General features: G+C 31.0%; 1 protein-coding gene across 1 annotated transcript in view; it reads left to right on the plus strand.

Moving 5' to 3' along the window:
• Nucleotides 1–1,430: 1,430 nt before the first annotated feature.
• The window catches only part of LOC131846428 (semaphorin-5A), a 38,357-nt gene continuing 19,648 nt past the window's right edge, over nucleotides 1,431–20,139 (plus strand). Inside the window, exons 1-3 of the mRNA XM_059195718.1 lie at nucleotides 1,431–1,822; nucleotides 13,350–13,463; nucleotides 15,532–15,634. Coding sequence (XP_059051701.1) covers nucleotides 13,364–13,463; nucleotides 15,532–15,634 — 203 coding nt within the window. The 5' untranslated portion in view covers nucleotides 1,431–1,822; nucleotides 13,350–13,363. The remainder of the gene's footprint in view (nucleotides 1,823–13,349; nucleotides 13,464–15,531; nucleotides 15,635–20,139) is intronic.

Genomic DNA, 20,139 nt, shown 5'->3' on the forward strand with positions numbered 1-20,139 from the left:
ATCTGTAGATTCGGACATTCGAATATTATGACTTCATTCTCTAGTCGACGAGGGAACTTTACCAATTTGTTATGCGAATGATTTTTTAAAATAAATTTGTGTTTTTTAAATGAAATGTCCTTTCGCACCGACATTAAAACCATAGATAAGGTATTACATAGTAAAACAGACTATCGTACAGTTAAATATGTTACATAGCAGATGTGTAGTAAATTATCTGTCGAGGTATCTATATGTTGACCTGTGGAATAATAATTACGATATTGACCTCTTTTATAATATACCACGATATTGCAATACGAGTAAGTTTTATCAAATTATACGGTACAGAATAACATCGCTTGCATATCGCAGAAAATCTATTGCTTAGTGTCATTTAAAATATAATCAAAATTTTGGATTTTGAGTTTATCGAATATTATCGAGGCTGTAGACAATGCTTCTATCTTCCACACATGGTATTCCAGACGCAAAAATTCATATAATATAGTGCTATTGAAGTGCAATATATTAATCTACATGTAACTCAGATTTACTTCATCCACCTACCTAAGTTGATAAGTTCAGGTAAGCAAACGGTCGGTGGCCCGTGTCCGCAAGGACGTTGCTGCGCGGGTGGAAGCAAATGTTCCACAACATCTCAACCAATCAGTGCCCACGTTTTACAGTGTGCGTGTTTCCGCGTACGTACGGATGGTGGACGATGGGTGGTTTGGCAAGTGACATTGACAACTTGTGTTGCCATCAAAATACTGATTTTTACATATATCGTACGTTAATAGTTATAATCCTGTCTATTATTGTTATATTTAATTACGAATAGTGATTATTTGTAGATATCCACACAAATGTTTCTGTATGTTAAATAAGTTAATGTATATGTGAATTCATGAATATTAATTGCATAGTTGAGGGAAATCCGTTTAAAATGTTTGATTATGGTGAGTCTTGGTTTCAGTGATTAACCGTTGATAATTGATTCTTAGGTTAATAATTTTATTAATAACTCCTACAGTTACTTGAAGTAAAGCAGACAACAAAACAACGGTTTATATAAATAAAGATATTTGGAACCATTTAAATACAGAACCATGAACATATAAACATCTAAAAAATTTAAATCTGAAAAAAACTAATAAATATATTATTACTACTTTATTGGTGCAATTAGAACTGAGAAATATTTTTGGTCGCCTAACAAATAAAAAACACTAATATCCAAATTTTATTTGACTATAAACTATTATATACAAAATAATAGACATCTATAGTGTAATAATGATAAATAAGTAAATAAAACAGAGTAATTTTCTAAATACGATATACTGGTAACATTATTATCTTGCGCGCGCTGCCGCTTACTGATGGTTCTCTGTTCATTGGTTTGGTTCGTTCGTTTCATTCACGCACACTGCTGCTTGATTTGTAGAAGTTGTTTGGTGTGCTTACAAACTTTTTTTTGTTTTTTTTATATCCCGCCTTTGCTTTGCTAACCAACTACTTGTTCACTTCTCTAACTCTTACACGCCAGTGCTCGATATTATAAAGTTTCTTAACAATTGTAATAAAGTACGTGAAATTATTATAAGATTTAGTTTGTTGTTAAGTGTGAAGTGAAATCTCTGTCAAGTTAGCCACAGATGTTGGTTCAAACGGCAATAACCTTGTTTCGTGTCAACAAAATAATAATAAACAGTGTTGAGAAGTTGTTGAGATGAATTAAACTATACTAACAACACAATAAAAACAAGAATGGATATCGGGAACAGTGGAACTTAAGTTTGTTGCGAATTTAGCCGAGTTCACCCACTTTTCATTTATGGTAAGTTAAAAAGTTTCAAGTTTTGTTTCGTAACTTACACCTTTTTTTGGTACTCACTTTTTTTAGGCATACAATGCCTTTCTCCATCCTTTATGTAGGCTAACGGATGTAACTGGCCTATGTAATATTTTTAATAAGTATTTATTATTATTGTATAATACAATACTATATCTAATATTTAATTTTTGTTTAGACAATAAGTCTAAACAAAAATTAAATATTAGACTCAGTTCAGGTTGAATTTTTTACTTTGGTTGTGCTTTAGGTATTAAGTCGTATATGTAGATTTTTTAATAATATAAACTTTTTAGTGTTTCTTTCTTTTAATAATGAAATTATATATTTAAATATCTACCCCACAAAGATATTTTATTATTTATAAATAATGCATGTCAGTAGTGTTTCAGATGTATTTTTATAATTTGTTAAAAGTATGTACAGACTTAGAGAATACAAAATTCTATATTGTAAAAACATTTTTTTTATGTTAACTTTTTAAAATTTTTACTTTTTCATATTACAACCAATTCTTGTTCCAATCTAAACCAATCAATATGTAAATAAAATTATGATAACACTAATGTAGCTGACAAATATATAATGTTATGTAATGGTAGATCAGATGTGAATCAAAAGTTATTGTAGGTACTTAAGGCATTTAAAATTACTAACTATACAATGCCAAATAGCAATAGTTGAAAGTTTATTTTTATTTAATAATAATAATAAGTATGTTATTTGTATTAATAAGGTAACTGTTTTTAACTTATTTCTTACCAAATAAATTAAATAAAGAAAACATTTTATTATTTTCTAATTACTTAAGTAGAAAATAATATGGTTTAATTTTTTTTTGCTCATAAATATTACTATAATAATTATATTTATAATATTTTTCGAGACATGTTTTGCAACATACAATCGCATTGTGGAATTACCTTCCAGCAATGGTACTTCTGAACCAACAAAATATTGAAACAATCTAGAAAAGAGCTTATTCCTTATTAAAAGACTAGCACTTGCAAGTGAGCCAAAGGGTTTGTTAGTATAAAAAAAAGTTAAGTCCTAGTTAGGAATTTAATAAAGTGTTTAGTACTTGGATATGTTGTAAATACAGTAATGTATTTGCAAGATATCTAAGTACTAATCTAAAACTAATAGTTTAATTAACAAAAGAACTATGTGTACTTACACACTATTGTCACTAAATTACAAGATTGCCCATAATAAATGTAAATTGCCACATGAACACAATGCCAAATTGTTAGAGGTGTATGTTGCAATCCTATTTAGATGAGGCCAAATTAATCATTAATGTCAGCACAATACAACCAATGAAAGTCTCTGAGCAAATGTAACTGGAAAGTAGGTATTAAGTGTATCTGTTTAGGTATTGTCAACTTCAACTTGTAGTTTAGCTATAATTATCTCCTAATATCCATACTAATGCTCTAAATGAGAAAGAGTCTATATGTTTGTTACCTATTTTGCATAAACATCTGTATGATCTTAATGAATTTTATGGGAAAAAAAATTCCATTATGGGGTAATAAAATAAAAAAAGAATTAAGTAATTAATATATTCTTTTTTTATAAATTCTTTTCTGTCACAGCTTACAAATAGTTCTGGAACATCATAAATATATACATGAAAGTTAAACACACAGCTTAAATGCATTTATTTGATTCCTGAAAAATATGATAACAATTTTTTTTCCTTAAAAACACAAAGTTTTCTTTCCCTACCCCGTAATGCCAGATCTGGCGTGACAATATAAAAAAATATTAAGATAATTTTGATAAGATCAAGAATTATATTTCAATCAAGATATTATATTTATTATTTAAAATATAAATAATAAATAGTAGTAGTAATCATAGACAAATAATACAACTGTAGAAAACTAGTAGTGAGACAAAGTATACAGACCGAAGTATGATAGGGTTCAATGAATGGAGACTGTACCAAATAATAAGCTCAAATAATAGGATAAATGCAAAGAAATATGACACTGCTTCTAGTATTCTCCATTATCTATTATTTTATAGTGAAGTAGATAGATATGTATTATATCTCATCTTGATATAAATAAAAGATATAAGAATATAAGTAGTTTACAAATAAATGAACACTTTATTCCGAGAACAACAATGTATACACTGTTATTCTTCACTATAAAATACTAGATGATATACAAAGGTAAATAATGTAAGAAGGGTTCTGTACTACTAAATGAATTACTAGTATCTACATATCTACTATCTATCTATCTTATCACTAGATTATATTAATGAGTATGTGATACAATATTTATGATTCCAAATTCCTTCGATTCTATATTGCAGGCACATTTAGTGTAAACATAATATGGGAATATTACGCAATAAGATGAGGTATTATTAGTAATGGAGGCTAGTGTTCCAATTACTTGTAGTATGCCCAATGCATCAGGAATTGGCAGCGCTGTTAGTCCAACCTCCTCGCAGTTACCCCCTGAAATGGTGTGGCACTGCATTACACTACATCAACAGTAGTTAATGCAGGCGGGTTGTACCATACCGTATGGTGTATTGATTTGGTCAGTACAATTATCATTCTTTAAAAAAACATTACTACGTACTTAGAGACGTGATTGTGTAAACCAACACAAACAAAATTTATCTTGCTTTTTGAAGCAACTCTTATTCTTGGAAGTTAACGATAAGGCTTGATTATGATAATGTTTCATATTTAGTTAATGTATAGGTATTGCATGTACAATATAATTGTGTATGCGGTCAGAAGTTTTGCTATTTAGACACTTCTACTGAATGATTTATCATAAGAGATATAGTAACATAATTTTACACTCGTGCGTAGAATGTTTCCCATCCGTTCGAACTCCCGTCTAATTCAATCGGGGATCGAAATTACAATGGCTTGAACCGAGGTTTGAACTTTATCGGTGCCCTCAGACTAAAGTCGTATCCGTCAGGAGGGAGTTGGCCTTCAGCCGATCTATGAATCCTTCCACCAAGTCCTCCTAATTTGGAGTGCCATCTGCACACGTCAACTAACGTCTGGTGAAGCTATAAAGGCCAGCTGCGGCCAACAGCATAACAGTAATTCGAAAAAAAAATGTTAAAGCTATATATGTATATATTATTTATTACCATTATTCTATAGAACATTAAAGACTGAAGGAAAAGAAAAATAAAAGTATTAAAAACTATGACGCATATATTATTTGTAATAAAAAATTGAATACAATAAGCAATTTTACCGACTTAACAAGCACCTATATAAATGCAGTTGAACGTTGTATTGTGTGCTTCCATTTTTTTAAAGTCTAGTGTATTAGCGTTCATGCATACTCCAGTACCTTATACTATGTAAAGAAAAATGAATGTACATTCGACTTGATACACATAATATAATGTATTACAAAATTTCTTCTTCTATTCATACTTTAGAAGAAATTTTATGTTTTAGTGGCAATTTTCTAAACAAAATAAATATATATATTGTTTATATACTAAGGCAGTTCATGTTCATGTGTTCATGTACAAACAACAATGTGATATATATTTTGTATGAAAAATAAATGACTCGAAATTGCTTCGTAATGCATACCATACCATGTTCTGTTAATGCAAATATTTGGTTGCATTATATTAAAATCGGTTAACTTTCAAATGTAACTTAACATTCAAAGTTATCTGTATTGTAGTGTAAAGTTTTGCACAATTAATATTGATATCTTTTGGTACGTACAGTAATTATTTATACCTTTACGGTTTTACTGTACAAGTTAAATTTACGTATCTGCTTAATTGACATGTCATAAATTTGTATGAAAATATATATACATTATTTTAGAGCATGTTTTCATTTGTAAATTTATTATGTTGATTACGTAAATAATATAACTTACAAGTTGTAAAGTGGTCGTATTCATAACTAGTTGAGCCCGCGAGTTAGGACTCATATAACATGTATGTTTGTTAACCGATTTAAAAAAAAACACAATTTTAAGTGCATCTTACCACTATACATTATCAAATCCAAATTGATTAAACTATTTGCGCGCCAAAAAGAAACGGATATACTCATAAAAATACTAACAATATTTTTTTGGGAACTTTAACCACTTAATAAAACCCCTGTTACGTCGATAAAGTTCTTAATAAATGCTTTTCTCATATATATATATTTTCCGTGTAAGTACAGACAACAATCAGCTACATTTTTATTATATGTACAGATAATCCATCCGTTTCTGCTAATATACTAATTATTCTTGCTGATTCGCTGATCTTTATGAAGTTGACTGTATTATCGCTGCTGCGTTCGAATGAACCCTGCTGATGTTGAGGTTAATGATTGGTACCTATACCAAGAAACAAGCTTTGTTGTTTTCTCCCCTTACATAAGTACTTGGCCGCTCTGAGAGCCCATTGTTTCTATTTGTTTACAAAACTCAGTAATAATAGTTATGTTTTCAGCAATATGTGTATAATTCCTGCCGGCCGACATGAACGCAGGCACGTAGCACTCAGTCAGTTTGCAGTGTTTAGTCTAACGGGAACTGTGTTAATTAAATAAATCTGTTTACTTAATAAAACTAAATTACCCGTGTCTATATATAGACATATATTAAAAAATAACAATCATGAATGTAGAAAATAATGAGATTGTTGGTGATAGTGGTAAAACATTAGTCTATATAAATATAAAAATCTAGACGACCACATTCTGAAACTACTATAGCAATTTTTATAAAATATAATAAGTTAGGTAGAATTTGTACGAATATAATTTTCTTCGTACCTCTGCCTCATCTAATTAATCCGTCAAACAGTTCCTTTTGTAAAATGTATTTTAGTTGAAGGGTGAATATGGTAGTCTGGTATGTCTGTACTGTACTGGTATCTCTGTACATCTGCGAGTGCTGTCACTTACTGTCACCGTTGCTATTCCAATCACATAAAAAATTGTCTTACAAGGTATTGGATTACGATTACGATAAAGAATAAATAAAAATAGAGAGTGGAGTGTATTTTTAGAAAAGAAATTTATTGGAAAAAGAAGGAGAAATATGATTTTGAAGAAAGGGAAAACGTCTTCCCCACTCCGAACACCCCAAAGTAACACCAAACTTACTCATCTTTGCTTAGAATGAATGTGTAGTAGGTACAGTTTGATGGCTACGCACTCTAAGAGTGTATATTTTAATAAAAACAATTATATTATATCAAATAAATCAATAATTTTCTTGTTTTAAAATAGTTAAAATATGGAGTGTCTTTTTGCTTCCAGTTCTTGTTTTTTTATTCTATATTCGAAATTTAAGTGGCCATTGTTTTTATTTGTGGCCAGTATTACCAAGCGCCCTTTGCTCCAGTAAGTAAGCCGGTGGTACAACCTGCTTAGACTAAGTAAGTTCGGAATACGGAATACAATGACATATGATAAATTTTATCCTGTTAAATGACCAAAAATAAATTTCATGTTTCTTTTGATTTTAATATATTCTCTTTTCGCAGTACTTATAAATGCTAAGAACATTAAATAGATTTTATAAAGTCACCTGTGGTTTTCTTATTACATTGTATTATCCAATGTTGTCACTTTCTTTTAATATATGTACAAAGCATATAGAAAGTACGAGTAAATATTATTTAGTTTGACTTCGTTATAGTTCTCTCTACAAGCACCAGTTGTCTCTGGCTACTTGCGAGCTATTCGAAACCATAATAATATGTCATTCACTGCACAATACACATCTTGGTTTTTTGTTACTTTCTCCTTCAACTCTTTAAACGAGTTAGTAAAAAAGGTCCATCATATTTTTGCCAGCTTTCATTGTTTTTTACTAATGAGATATTTTATGTATTTACTAAAAAAAAGACTTTGTAAACGTGACTACCAAATTTTTTAAATAATGGTTACAATTATAAGTACCTAATTAGTATTTTCTGAAAATTAGTGACAGACAAATTAGTTGTACCAGTACATAAAGTAGTTTGGTTATTTATTTAGTATAATTTTCTGAATATAACAAAAAAAAAATAAAGACAGCCTCGGTGGTCTAGCGGTTTAGCACATCGCCTTAGATTCGAAGGTCGCTGGTAACATTAGTATTTATGTATATGATTGTTTGTGTCTTGTTTTGAGGCTTGATAATGGAATGGTGCACCCGCCTGCGCTAATGGTTTACGCTGGCGGGGCACCAGTGAAGGATGATATGATGAGCATGACGTCAGGTCGGTTAGCCCATCGTGAATTTATCACGATGGTTTCCAGGGGGAACCGCGTGGAGGTCAACCTGACATGGTACATAGCTAGCAATGGGGTCAAAAGTCCTCATTACTAACAATCCCCTTCCCCCCTGATTGTTTGTGTCGGTCTGGTGCTTTCTTTGTATAATATGTGTACGTATTTGCATCAGTTGTCTAGTACCCATAACAGCTTTGTTTAGCTTGGGACAAAATACTGCTATGAGGTTTGTCTTGAGATATTATTACTATTAAAATGTTGTTTTCCAGTGTTAAGTCAAAACCATTTGTTGACACTTGCCTTCATTACCCATCCATATCTAATGGGTGGTTAACGACAAGTGAACGCTAGTTTTTCTTAGATTATAGTACGTATAAGTGTGTCTGTTACGTGGATACGTCATCAGTACAATAAGTAACAGAAGTATTACATTTTATAATTATAATATTCTAAGGACGTCAATGTTCAAATGTATAATAAATAAATGATAAAATTTGTTCTTCTATTTTGTGCTATTCCCGACATGTTTATTAAATTTCATTCAAATCTATGTAATCATAAGAAAAGGAATATTATTATTACAAATAAACAATGTCTTGTAGGATAGTTGATGCGGGAAAGTTTTGGTATGGATAGTCAGTTAATTTCTGGTACGTAGTTCAGGAATTAACACTTTCTTCGGTAATAAGATTAATGGACAATCTAAACATTTTTGTTCATGCCTGTATTACTTATCTAAGACCAAGCCACACATTACTATTATGTAAACATTGGCCGTATCAATTCGGGTCAATCAGTTGATGCCACTTATCCGCTCGTAAATGCCTTTAAATTATTTATTTTTTGATAGCAAGTAGTGTGCAGCAGGTTATCTAATAGGAATTGTAGAATATGAAAAAAAAATCATACTATCAAAATTGTCTATACATAAGTTCTATGTTATATTAGACATAAAATCTATGTCGATACAATAAAAAATAAAAATGTGTAAGGTATACATAAAGGAAGATGCCGAATGATGATGTTTCGACCTTTATGTCGCTTACTTGTGAAAACAATGGTAATTTATTTAATTCGGTTTGTTATATAAGATATATATATAAGATACTGTACTGTTTTCCTAATAAATAAAAAACAAAATCATATTCGGTCCTCAGTCTACTTGTTAATTGCAGCAAATACATATCATCTATCTATCTACGATACCAATATCGAAACGATAAGGTTGTTGATAAAACTTATTAGTTATTTGTTGAAAAAAATGTATTTGTAAGATAATCTGTGATTTATCGAATATATACAGGAGTGGCAGTAATGTGTTATCGTTATAAACAGACTTAGCTGTATAAGGGTTTTATAATTTTATAAATAGAAAGAACGTAAATGTTTAAAATAATGACCAAAGTATGATAATCGTGAGGGCTATAGCTGCAAGCTGTTACAGCGGGTATAGGTGAGCATTTAGGTACTACTGTAATTTGTAAGGCAGTAAAATTACAGTGCACGGAAGCGCCGCAGTCCTAAAGCATGAGAGGTTCCGCCAATATGTCCAGGGTACTGTTTAGGTGGCAGTCACCGGTTCTGAATTGGAAGGTTGACAGCATCTTTATCAAAACTGTATTCTTAACTAAATAAAAGTGTTTTGCAATGTCATGCAACCGTTTGGTTATCACATTCCATTTCTGAGCTTTTGAGACACATCGGTCCGAACTCCGTAAATACGATATATTCCATGACATATTGATACACAAAAGATTTTCTGAATTTTCATGCGATTTGAAGACCGGTGTCACTTGCGTAAATAATATCACCCGTCACTCATAATCAATATTAAAATACATATACAAAACTAAATGTTACGTCGTGAACTAATATATGCAAATTATGTATTGCGTATATTTTAATTAATTAATTTTGATACGCATTGAAAACACGACCTTGTTACTATGTGTTTCGTAAATTCATAACACAAGAAATATATTGGAATTGTTATTGAACGCGGAAAAGTGTTTGATGGGTATTCGCTATCCATAAGCATGTTATCAAATTTTATCTTTGATACGCCATGCTTTGTGGTTAATTTATAAATACGGTAGTGCAACAGTAGAAATCTGAGATATAAATTATCGTGCAATCGATATTTAGGTCGAACCCGTTGAGTCTACTTGAGATATTTTAATATCGTACATGTTCAGAGTCCAGAGTGGATTTGTGAGTATGTCTGTAATAATACTTTGTAGTGCTATCCACTATGATTGCATTATGTAGGTGATAAGGATTCTAGTGAAATACCAAATATAAAAGTATATTTAGTATTTATTTATAAGTTATACTTAATAATAACTATGTTATATGTTTTTTTTAAAGAAATAATTATATAGTTATGCAAATAAATTTAGAGAAAATCTAATTAAAAGCTGCGTAAAAAAATAAAGTGTTTTTTTACGAACCTTATGTATACTGCCTATTACAAAGATCGTTATCTACTGATGATGGAATGGATAAATCAATCATTATGTTAATAATAGGTATTACAATTTGATGTCCTCATGGGCATTGATTATATTATTATTAATTACGTCCAAATTTATATAATTTGTAATATCGAGACTATACTGGAGGCCAGTATATATATGTACGATAAATATGTAAATAAGTTGACGGTGACTGTCCAGTTGATGAAAAAAGTATGTTAGTGGTAAATATAATACAATACAGGTTGTTATTTTATTACAGTTTCCAGAAAGTACTGTTACAAATAGTTACTAACATGTCTATATTTTGAATGTTTATTCTAAATTCCACCGGAAACTCACATTTCATTTTACCGCGACGCTGACAGAACAAAAAAAGTAGCTTGATTGCCTGTGCTTGTGTATAATGTAACATCATACGAATTCCGTTAAGTAATCATAGCAGTCTAGATTGAACGGTTTATTTTAATTTTTTATGAAGTCATAGAGTAATTATAAAACTGATTTGCATATGTAATTATTATTTAAGTGTTGGAGAGGTAATATCTAATATTTTAGAATAATTCACACAGCGCTATCTAGTCCCAAGTCACCAGAGCTTTTTTTATGGGTACTAGACAACTGACATATATTTTTAGTTGCATAATATACATAGAAAACACAGAAGCATTATAGGGTACAGCCCTATAATTTCTCTGTAATAACATTGCCTGAAATTATACTATTTTTGATAGATATTAAATTTAAATTAAATTTAAAGTATTTGTATAATTATATAACTCAAAGGTGACTGACGTAGTGATCTATCAACGCACAGCCCAAACCACTGTACGGATCGGGCTGAAATTTGGCATGCAGGTAGATGTTATAATGTAGGCATCCGCTTAGAAAGGATTTTGATAAATTCCACCCCTAATGGGAAAAATTAACGCGAGCGAAGCCGCGAGCAAAAGCTTTTATTTGTATAAATTTTACCTCTTTAGGTAAAATTTATCTTTTTAGGTTAGGTAAAATTTTTCTCTTTAGGTAAATAGAGGAATATTTTTTGTAAAGCATGCAGAATGTATGTTAGTAGGTGGAAATATCTGAGATAAAGCAGTAGTTGCCGAATTGTCGAAATTCAACCATAATTATCTTAAATTATTAGTTGAACATTATTAAAGTTATATTGTCTAAGACTATAACTTCTATGTTTGTGTGTCTCAAATACACCATGTATTTGTAATGTTATTTTTTATTCCTTTAATGTATTTTTTAAGCATAATTAAAAAAATATTTATATAAACTACAAGTGTACGAAATTACATACTCCTCCGTTCGCGCAATATTCGGAAGGGGTACAAAGTTTTTGTTTCACGTATTAATCATTACATAGTATAAAACATAGTCGCTGTCGCATTCTGTCCGATGCCGTGCCCGACCCGTGCGAAGCCGGGGTGGGTAGCTAATATAATGATATAATACCTACTAGCTAACTTGCAAATTACATTGTTGCTCACAGGTAACATAACGATTTTAGTAATAAAGTATTTCAATAAATTGATTGCTGTTTATGATTCTAGTTTATAGTAATTACAGGAAATCAATGATTATGATTACATAATATTAATTCAACAATATTTCTTGTCGGTTTGTTCTATATAGCCTTTGTCGACATCTGTTAATTAGTTGTAAATAAGTGTTTTAATACTCATCAATTCATCACAATGGAAATTCAACAGTTGGGAATTGATAATTGTATAATCATCAATCATCATTAAAAAAAACTGTTATTATAATATAGACACCACGTCAGTCGCTGTAAATTTATTCTCAGATTGATCTCAGGCAAACAGAACTCTCATATTGATATATAAGAGTGTTATCTGTAGACTCCTAAAATAAGACGACTGACATAAAAAATTTTTTTGTAGTTTGAAAATTTAATGTCGAATATTTTTTTTGATTTTACGTTTTTAAACACCAACTAGTTTTTCCTACATTGATAAATTTAGTCTGTGGTTAATATTTTATCTATATTAACCACAAACTCTATTTATATATGTCCTTTTTTAAATAGATAAATATGGAATGTCAATCATGTTGTGTTACTAACATAGGCTGTATGTTTTAACAATCCTTACTAATATTATAAATGCGAAAGTAACTCTGTCTGTCTGTCTCGCTTTCACGCCAAAACTACTGTACCAATTTATATGTTTGTATGGAAGTATTATCATTTTTAAATCTAGAAGCATGAAACTTGTTTTTTATACTGTTGATTAAGTATAAATAAATATGACATTCATAGTTTGTAATAATTTTGCCTGTAAGGGGGTAACATTTTAATATAATAAAATAAGGTATGAAAGTTGTGGAAATTCGTAATCTTTGAAGTTGCACGATGAAACTTTTTTCTTTGGCTTTTTTGGGTTAGATTATTGAATACGAGCACAGCTAGTGGTATAATATACCTGACTTAGTATATTGATACCAATGGGGCAGTCAGGTAGAGCTCCACTGGATCCGCCCTGGAAATTATCGTAGTTAATACTTAGACAGTCGCTCAGGCCGTGGCTAACTGACTTGACTTCATTTTGATTACATCATCTTGGTACTCCGCCAGTGTATATAAACCTAAGCCTAGTGTGCCATTAGAGCAGGCGAGTAAAACGTTACATTATCATTTATTAAAAAAGAAAGCTATATTTATCACATACGAGCAATGCCGCGGTATGGTTATAGTAATTAATAATCGTACATTTGTTTGGTTTTTAGTAAAGATGTGTCATGTAAAATTATCTTGTTGTTACAGATTGCTACAAAAATATGATGTGGTGCTCTTACAAAGTGGCAGTTCTGGTGTTGCTCAGCGCGCTCTGTAAAGGACAATTGCCCGAGGATGACTTCAGGATAATAAACAGCCAAGGTAGCGTTTTCCATACTATTTAGAGTCCGTAAAATACAATATTTTTAGTGTCGAAAATACGATTTCTTGCGACTGTCGGCAATATTAAGCGCATTAATATTCTTACGTACTGTGTATTCCTTTTTAGTTTACAAACGATTCATTGTATTATGTCCAGATGTTAAAAAAATCCTCATAATATCTTCTTGCAATATTTATTTCAAAACAGGTATATATATATATATATAATATATATAATTGGGAAAATTAGGGAAAATTGGTATAATTGACAACATTCTTTTTGAAGTCTGTTGAGAAGAAACATTTTTCAAGCAAGTTGGTACTTATAATAAACTAGATCACAAGTAGAGTTTGTCTGCGTCACATTTGCCCCATTTTACAATATATTTCATTGATGTTCCACTCATATTGGTCATAGCGTGATATTTTTTGGCCTAGGCCTATCCAACAATAAAAGTCTTATTGAATTAGAAACTTTCAAACACCTGAGATCTAAAAATTTAATATAGATTCGTAAATGGTAATGTCATTTTGGATAATTTCTCCTTATTAGTGTTTAGTATCATAAAGTGACTGGCTATACTAAACGTAATTATAACTTAGTTCTCAGAAACCATTATGCATGTTTATAAATAGTTAAAATCGTTCTCTGATGTTACGAAGAGTCATTCTAACAAACTATGGTTTAAACCCAAATCCGGCTTATCTTGTCTTATCTCGATTACAACAGTTCCTGCATTTACGATGCAATGCTAAAATCTTTTATAATACTTTGTATTAGACCAAAACTACTACAACGACCAAGGCGAGGTTTAAGAAATTTTATTTAATATTTTCCTAATTTGTTTGTAAATGAGGCTTTATATTCAAGTTTATGTATAATAACAGTTGGACACAGGCATTCTGCCATGAGCGAACCTTCGCTGTCTGCAATCAAGAATATCTATATAATAGGGTTGTAAGGTGTTGTTTCATTGGGAAGATAATATCTTTAAAAATTAATAAAAAGTCCCTGTAATAATGTCACTATATATATATAGTATATATTACGTACCAGATATATTTTTATGAATATGAACGGGAAGTTAAATATGCAATCTGAGTGTAACATGAACATAAGTTTTGAAAAAGACACGTGCCTGGTAATTCTCGCCTCGAAAATCCCTGACCAGCGGTTCTGTGAATACTTCTTTATGTTGTAAATAAGTATCTATTTACAGACAGGAGGACACTACAAAATTATAAAGTATTTGGTTATTGTTTTGGCCATTTTGACAGTAAAAAGTCTTGTTTTTCGATTTAACCCGCGGCTCTGTTATATGTGGTTATACTATAAGGCCTGGTTTGTTCTTGATTCTTACCTTACCAAAATTGCCAATTTCAACTTTACTGTCTAGTGTAAAGAAGTAAAATCAGGTAATATGGGCTTGTTGATTTAAAGTCCTATTTGTTTTGTAGAGGTCGTCCCGCTTATTTACCGTCGAGCATTAATTAACAATCATAAAAGCATTAAATATTTGCCGCAAAACGGCCATTAAACATATTGTATGTAATATGTTTGGACAACTGAAATAACGTTTGCTTTGCAAGACCGTTAATTTATTTGTCTGTTTGTCTGGAGGTACGTTAGAATTTACACCTTTTTGGAAACCGTTCACGAGAATTAGTTGGCTTGTGGGTTAGAAAAGTGTAAAGAACATGATTTTTCTCTATTATTCGGAAGACTTGTCTACTCGATACTAACAGTTGTAATAAAGTTTTACAGGCTATTGTGATTATGGTCTATCTAATAGCATCCCTCATTAAAGTTGAATCGTTAAAATCAGAATAATTTGCCTAAAATTAGAAAGTTTTACCATTATTTTGCCAGATTGTCTATTTGCTACATTTTTTATATAAACAATAATGTTAATTCTTTATTGTTGATTATAGATTATAGGAGAATATTGTATTATTTACCATACGATAATGCGATTCAACCATTATCTGCAGTCTGAGACATCCGATATTGATAATGATTTATAAACTGATTTGAATTAAACGCTATAATAATTTTAATGTATTTCAGATCTACTATCATCGAATTTGGATATCTTTGAAGACAGGAACAGTAATTCATTTTCGCAACTGCTATTCGATGTAGCAAGGGACCAGGTGATCGTGGGCGCAAGGTGAGTGCCTTGACTATTAATACCGCGGTTCAGGTTGCTTGTTTCGAATAACTATTAATATTAATACCAAATACCGAAGTGGATTTGGGCGGATTTATATTATTTTATGGTCCATTATAATGCTAGGAAACGCCGTACCATAATTCGTAGTATTGGGACTTAGACAAACCTGTCGCGAGACATTCAATATTGGATTAATATAATCTCTATGATCGTCGCGTTCGTTTGTGGTTTGTAGTTATGGAAATTATTAGTGCGTAATGTTGGTTCATGATTTTCATAGTGAATATTTATAATATACTACGTAAAAATATCTACGGAACAATAAATAATTTTATAGTTATAAATATGTACGCGAAAATAGTATAGCATAAAAAACAACATTATTGTACGTTGTTTCATAACTTTTCCAATAGAAAAGTTGTGAAGCAACAATGATTGATGGCGTTGAATTGGACGGAAATTAGGGTAACTGTTTTAGACCCAATTTCTTATGTGTGATCTATATATTCATAAACTTAAGTTTTAAATTGTGAAATATATCAGGCAACTTCTCGATTGCAGTACACTAGATATGCTAGGTGTATTTCAATTACTGGCCCTCATATTGAACTGTACATTTATTAGGTAAATAAATACACTTATGTCACCGGGTTCGTAATAATCAATAAATTAATTACTGGACTTCTCTGGAATGTGTCCGTAATATTTTATCCATATGGCTTCCTGGTTGGAAACCTAGTTTATGTAGAATTAACAATGTAACGGATCTTTCATCAACTACCTCACATCTAGCAGTTTTACAATGTTTATGGTCCAAGGCGGGGACGCATGCGACCAGTGTTGCCAGCAATGTTTGAGCAAGCTCACTAGAACGGTCACCAAACAGTAGTTATCTAGTAAGAAAACCATCAAACCAAAAGGGGTCTTTGCTGTACTTATTTTGGGTGACAAGGGGGTTGGGGGAGTCTGGAGGATGATTATATCATCGGTAATTATTTACTTTTTTACTCGTATGGCAACCCATCACATTGTGTTTGTTAAAAAGAACAATACATTAATTTAAATGTTTACGTAAGCATGGGGGGAGGTGGTAAGAGTTTTGCTTACTTTTGCTGACAAGGGTTGCCTTTTCATTACCCGATCCACTAACGACGAAATAAAAGTTTGTTAAAAAAAATAAGCATCAAATTCAGCAGATTTAGTGCTGCACCCACTAAGGTGGCAACACTGCACGCGGCACGTAAATCATAAGCTCGTAAAAAACGTTAATGTAATCATAATAATATTTAATAGCCGTAACAGTGCGTATCTTGTATAGTCACAGATTACTTAATAGCTAGTTACTTTGTGGACAGTCAACAAAAAATATATACGAGTTAAATATTTATGGTTCTTGGGTAGAGCTATATAAGTTGTGTTTCCTTTGTTTGATTGCTACATATTTTGAGTGGGTTGAAACTAATGGTTTTGATCAAATTGGCGTTCTTCATAGAATAGAAAAGAAATAATCTTTTGTTTAACAATTTTATTTTCATTATAATTCTACTACCGTTCGATGCTATTATTAAGAGCCAACAGGATTCAATATTTGTATGAAATCTGTGATTGTTCCTTTATTTGGTTGAATTGTGGCGAATATAGCTCGGTATATTTATTATTAGACAAACATTTAAGCCAAATATATGGCATAGAAAGTTTAAAAATTCCCGCAAAGGTTAAACTGAGATTTTTTAAAGTTATCTATTATTAGAAGTATTGACAGCACTAAGATCAGGGTCAATATCGAAGCAGATGGAGGTATCGCCATGGATAGTGTCCTGGATCGCCTTATGTTGGGGCTAATTTAAAGTGTATTAACATCATAATTGTTCCAATATTGACATTGATTTTAGTGTCGTGTGTAATCCGTTTCATTTGTCTTATTTATCGTATAAACTATATACACGAATGGAGATTAGTCAAAGATAAAACGAGAAAAGTGTACACTCAATCGAGAAATTTCGTCAGTACTGTTTTGAATTATTTCTTGCCGACTGTATGCGTGGTGTTGAGTCACAACACAAATTGTCGCCAGTGCAGTGTAGGTACAGTGATATAAGATAGCGTGGGGTTTATCACAACGGAACAGGTTACAAGGAATGTCACTACACTAATGACTACAATTTTATCTTATTTGAATCATTAATTTGATTACAAATTATTACAATCTGCGTTTAAGTTACACATAATCACTGTAGCTATTATTTTCACACCATTTGTGACAACACTCTACAATAATAATTATAGATATTTAATCAAATTGTGTCTATTTATTTTTCTTCATGTACACGAACAGACATGTAGAAAAATGAACAAGAGGGTAAGACACAAAAGTTACAACTGAGTTAACTAGTTATTAATTGTTGTCATATTATCAAAATGTTTTTGTACGTAATGTATTGTAATTATAAGCACTATGTGGATTACACAACTTTATTTGATTATTTTTTATCTAAATACTCGCATAAAAGAAATATAGAAGTAATATAACTATAGTGAATAAATTTTCCTGCGACTTTGTTTGTTGTTTTTTAGATACAATTTAATGCCAAATTTAATTAAGATACTGTCAGTTGTTTAGTTGTAAAAATGTAACAACCAGATGGATAGACAAACTTCTGAATTTATAAAGTCAGTATGTTTGTTGGTATGAAAGCAAATGTTGGCGTTGTGCGGGGATCGAGTCCAAGATAGACCATGAGGGAGTGTGTTAAACCATTGTGTGACCAAGGTCATAGAATATTATGCTAGTTGTCTGACATTGGCGCAAACTGTGACCAAAACTGAAACTGCGGTCGTAAATATAGTAGTAGAAACTACTTAAATTGTGTGATTTATTATTGATGATTTCATCAAATCGGACCGTCAGTGTATTGGACATTCTATTGAAGTGAATACCTAATGTTTGTTTCTAGAACTTATATCTATTATTTTTGGGGCACTTATGGGGGGAAAGAGGAAATGTATTTACACTGTACCTTTAGTTTTTTTTTGTGGACAACGATGAAATGGTGCTGGCCTATGCTAAGGTATACGTTCCCGGGACACCAGTCAAGGTTACTAGGATGAGAATGAAGTTAGGTCATCGTCCTAGTTGGTTTCCATGATACACTAATAGGCACATGGCTACGACTAATGACCATAACTAACAATCTCCCACCCTTAACATTAGTAGAACTTAGTTGGAGGTCTGACTTCAAGGTTAGTAGTCCACAAATACAATTTGTAAATATTTCATATGATAACCCCTAGATAGGTCAGAAGGTTGCGCTCTGTTTATGGTCTTGTTTTCCGTATTTTTTTTTTAAAGATCTAATTAAATGTATGTTTTTGCTTTGGAATTAGTTTGATATCAAAAGCTAACAAAAAAGTGGCAACTATTGCTTTTTCCCCGTATTCATACAACATATATAGTATTTACATAATTTGTATACATACATTATATTATATTGTAAAATAATCGTGATGATTTTATTATCGAGAGGTACCTGAGCGACATATTTAGTTGAGTGCGGCTTTTTATTGAATATCTAATTTTTTCCAAGACATTAAAATTATTAAAAATAAATTATTTAAATGAAATATAAAAAAAATTATATACAATATCAGGATAAGTGGCATGACATCTTAACTCTTTGGCAACACATGTGTGGTATTCCGGGTGTCACATAAGTATATGATTTTCGTAGTATTTATGTATATATGCAACGGTCACCGCTTACCATCATGAGCCGACAGCCATTCCAATTTATTACATACATTATATAAAAAAAATTACGTGTATCGTCTTTATTATTAACTGGGTGTTAGAATTAATAGTCGGTATATCGTGAATGGTTGGTACGACGATAGTAGGCAAGTTGATGACCGCTTTTTAACACACCACCTGTATACTTGTTTGCTCTCGGAATTCAAGATTACGACAATAGGACGTGTGTTCCTAGAAATTCAATTCGACTTTTATTATCCATTCATGGTTGTTCTCCGTTCTGTTGTTTTTTGTGTTTTAGAAATTCCACAGATACATAAATGTGAAAGTTTTTAAACGTAGATAAATTTTACATGTTCATTGTTTATACGTAATGTTAATTAACAAAATAAACTAAAAAAGTTAATGGAAAGTATATTACTTCTACATGTAAAGTTATATGAATATGTATGCTTTACCTTCATCTCAACAATACGAATAAAATATGGAAAAAACTAATTCTTTTATCTGTTTAGTTTTACATTCACGTATTATGTTTATTTAAGTTGTATTCATGTATGTTACATACTATAGCGTTTGTAATATATAACAAACCACAGAAAAACATGTTCAAGGTTTGTATTCGTTGACTGTTGCCAATATTAAAAGATCCAATTCAACTGAAGGGTAGCATGATTTTGTAAAAAAATAAACTTGTTATTTACCCCTAAATACAATGTCATAATTTATAAGATTTAAATGAATTCGCTTTTAC

This window comes from Achroia grisella, unplaced genomic scaffold, assembly GCF_030625045.1.
Source record: "Achroia grisella isolate CSIRO2021 unplaced genomic scaffold, CSIRO_AGI_Agris_v1 utg511, whole genome shotgun sequence".
NCBI lineage: Eukaryota > Metazoa > Arthropoda > Insecta > Lepidoptera > Pyralidae > Achroia > Achroia grisella.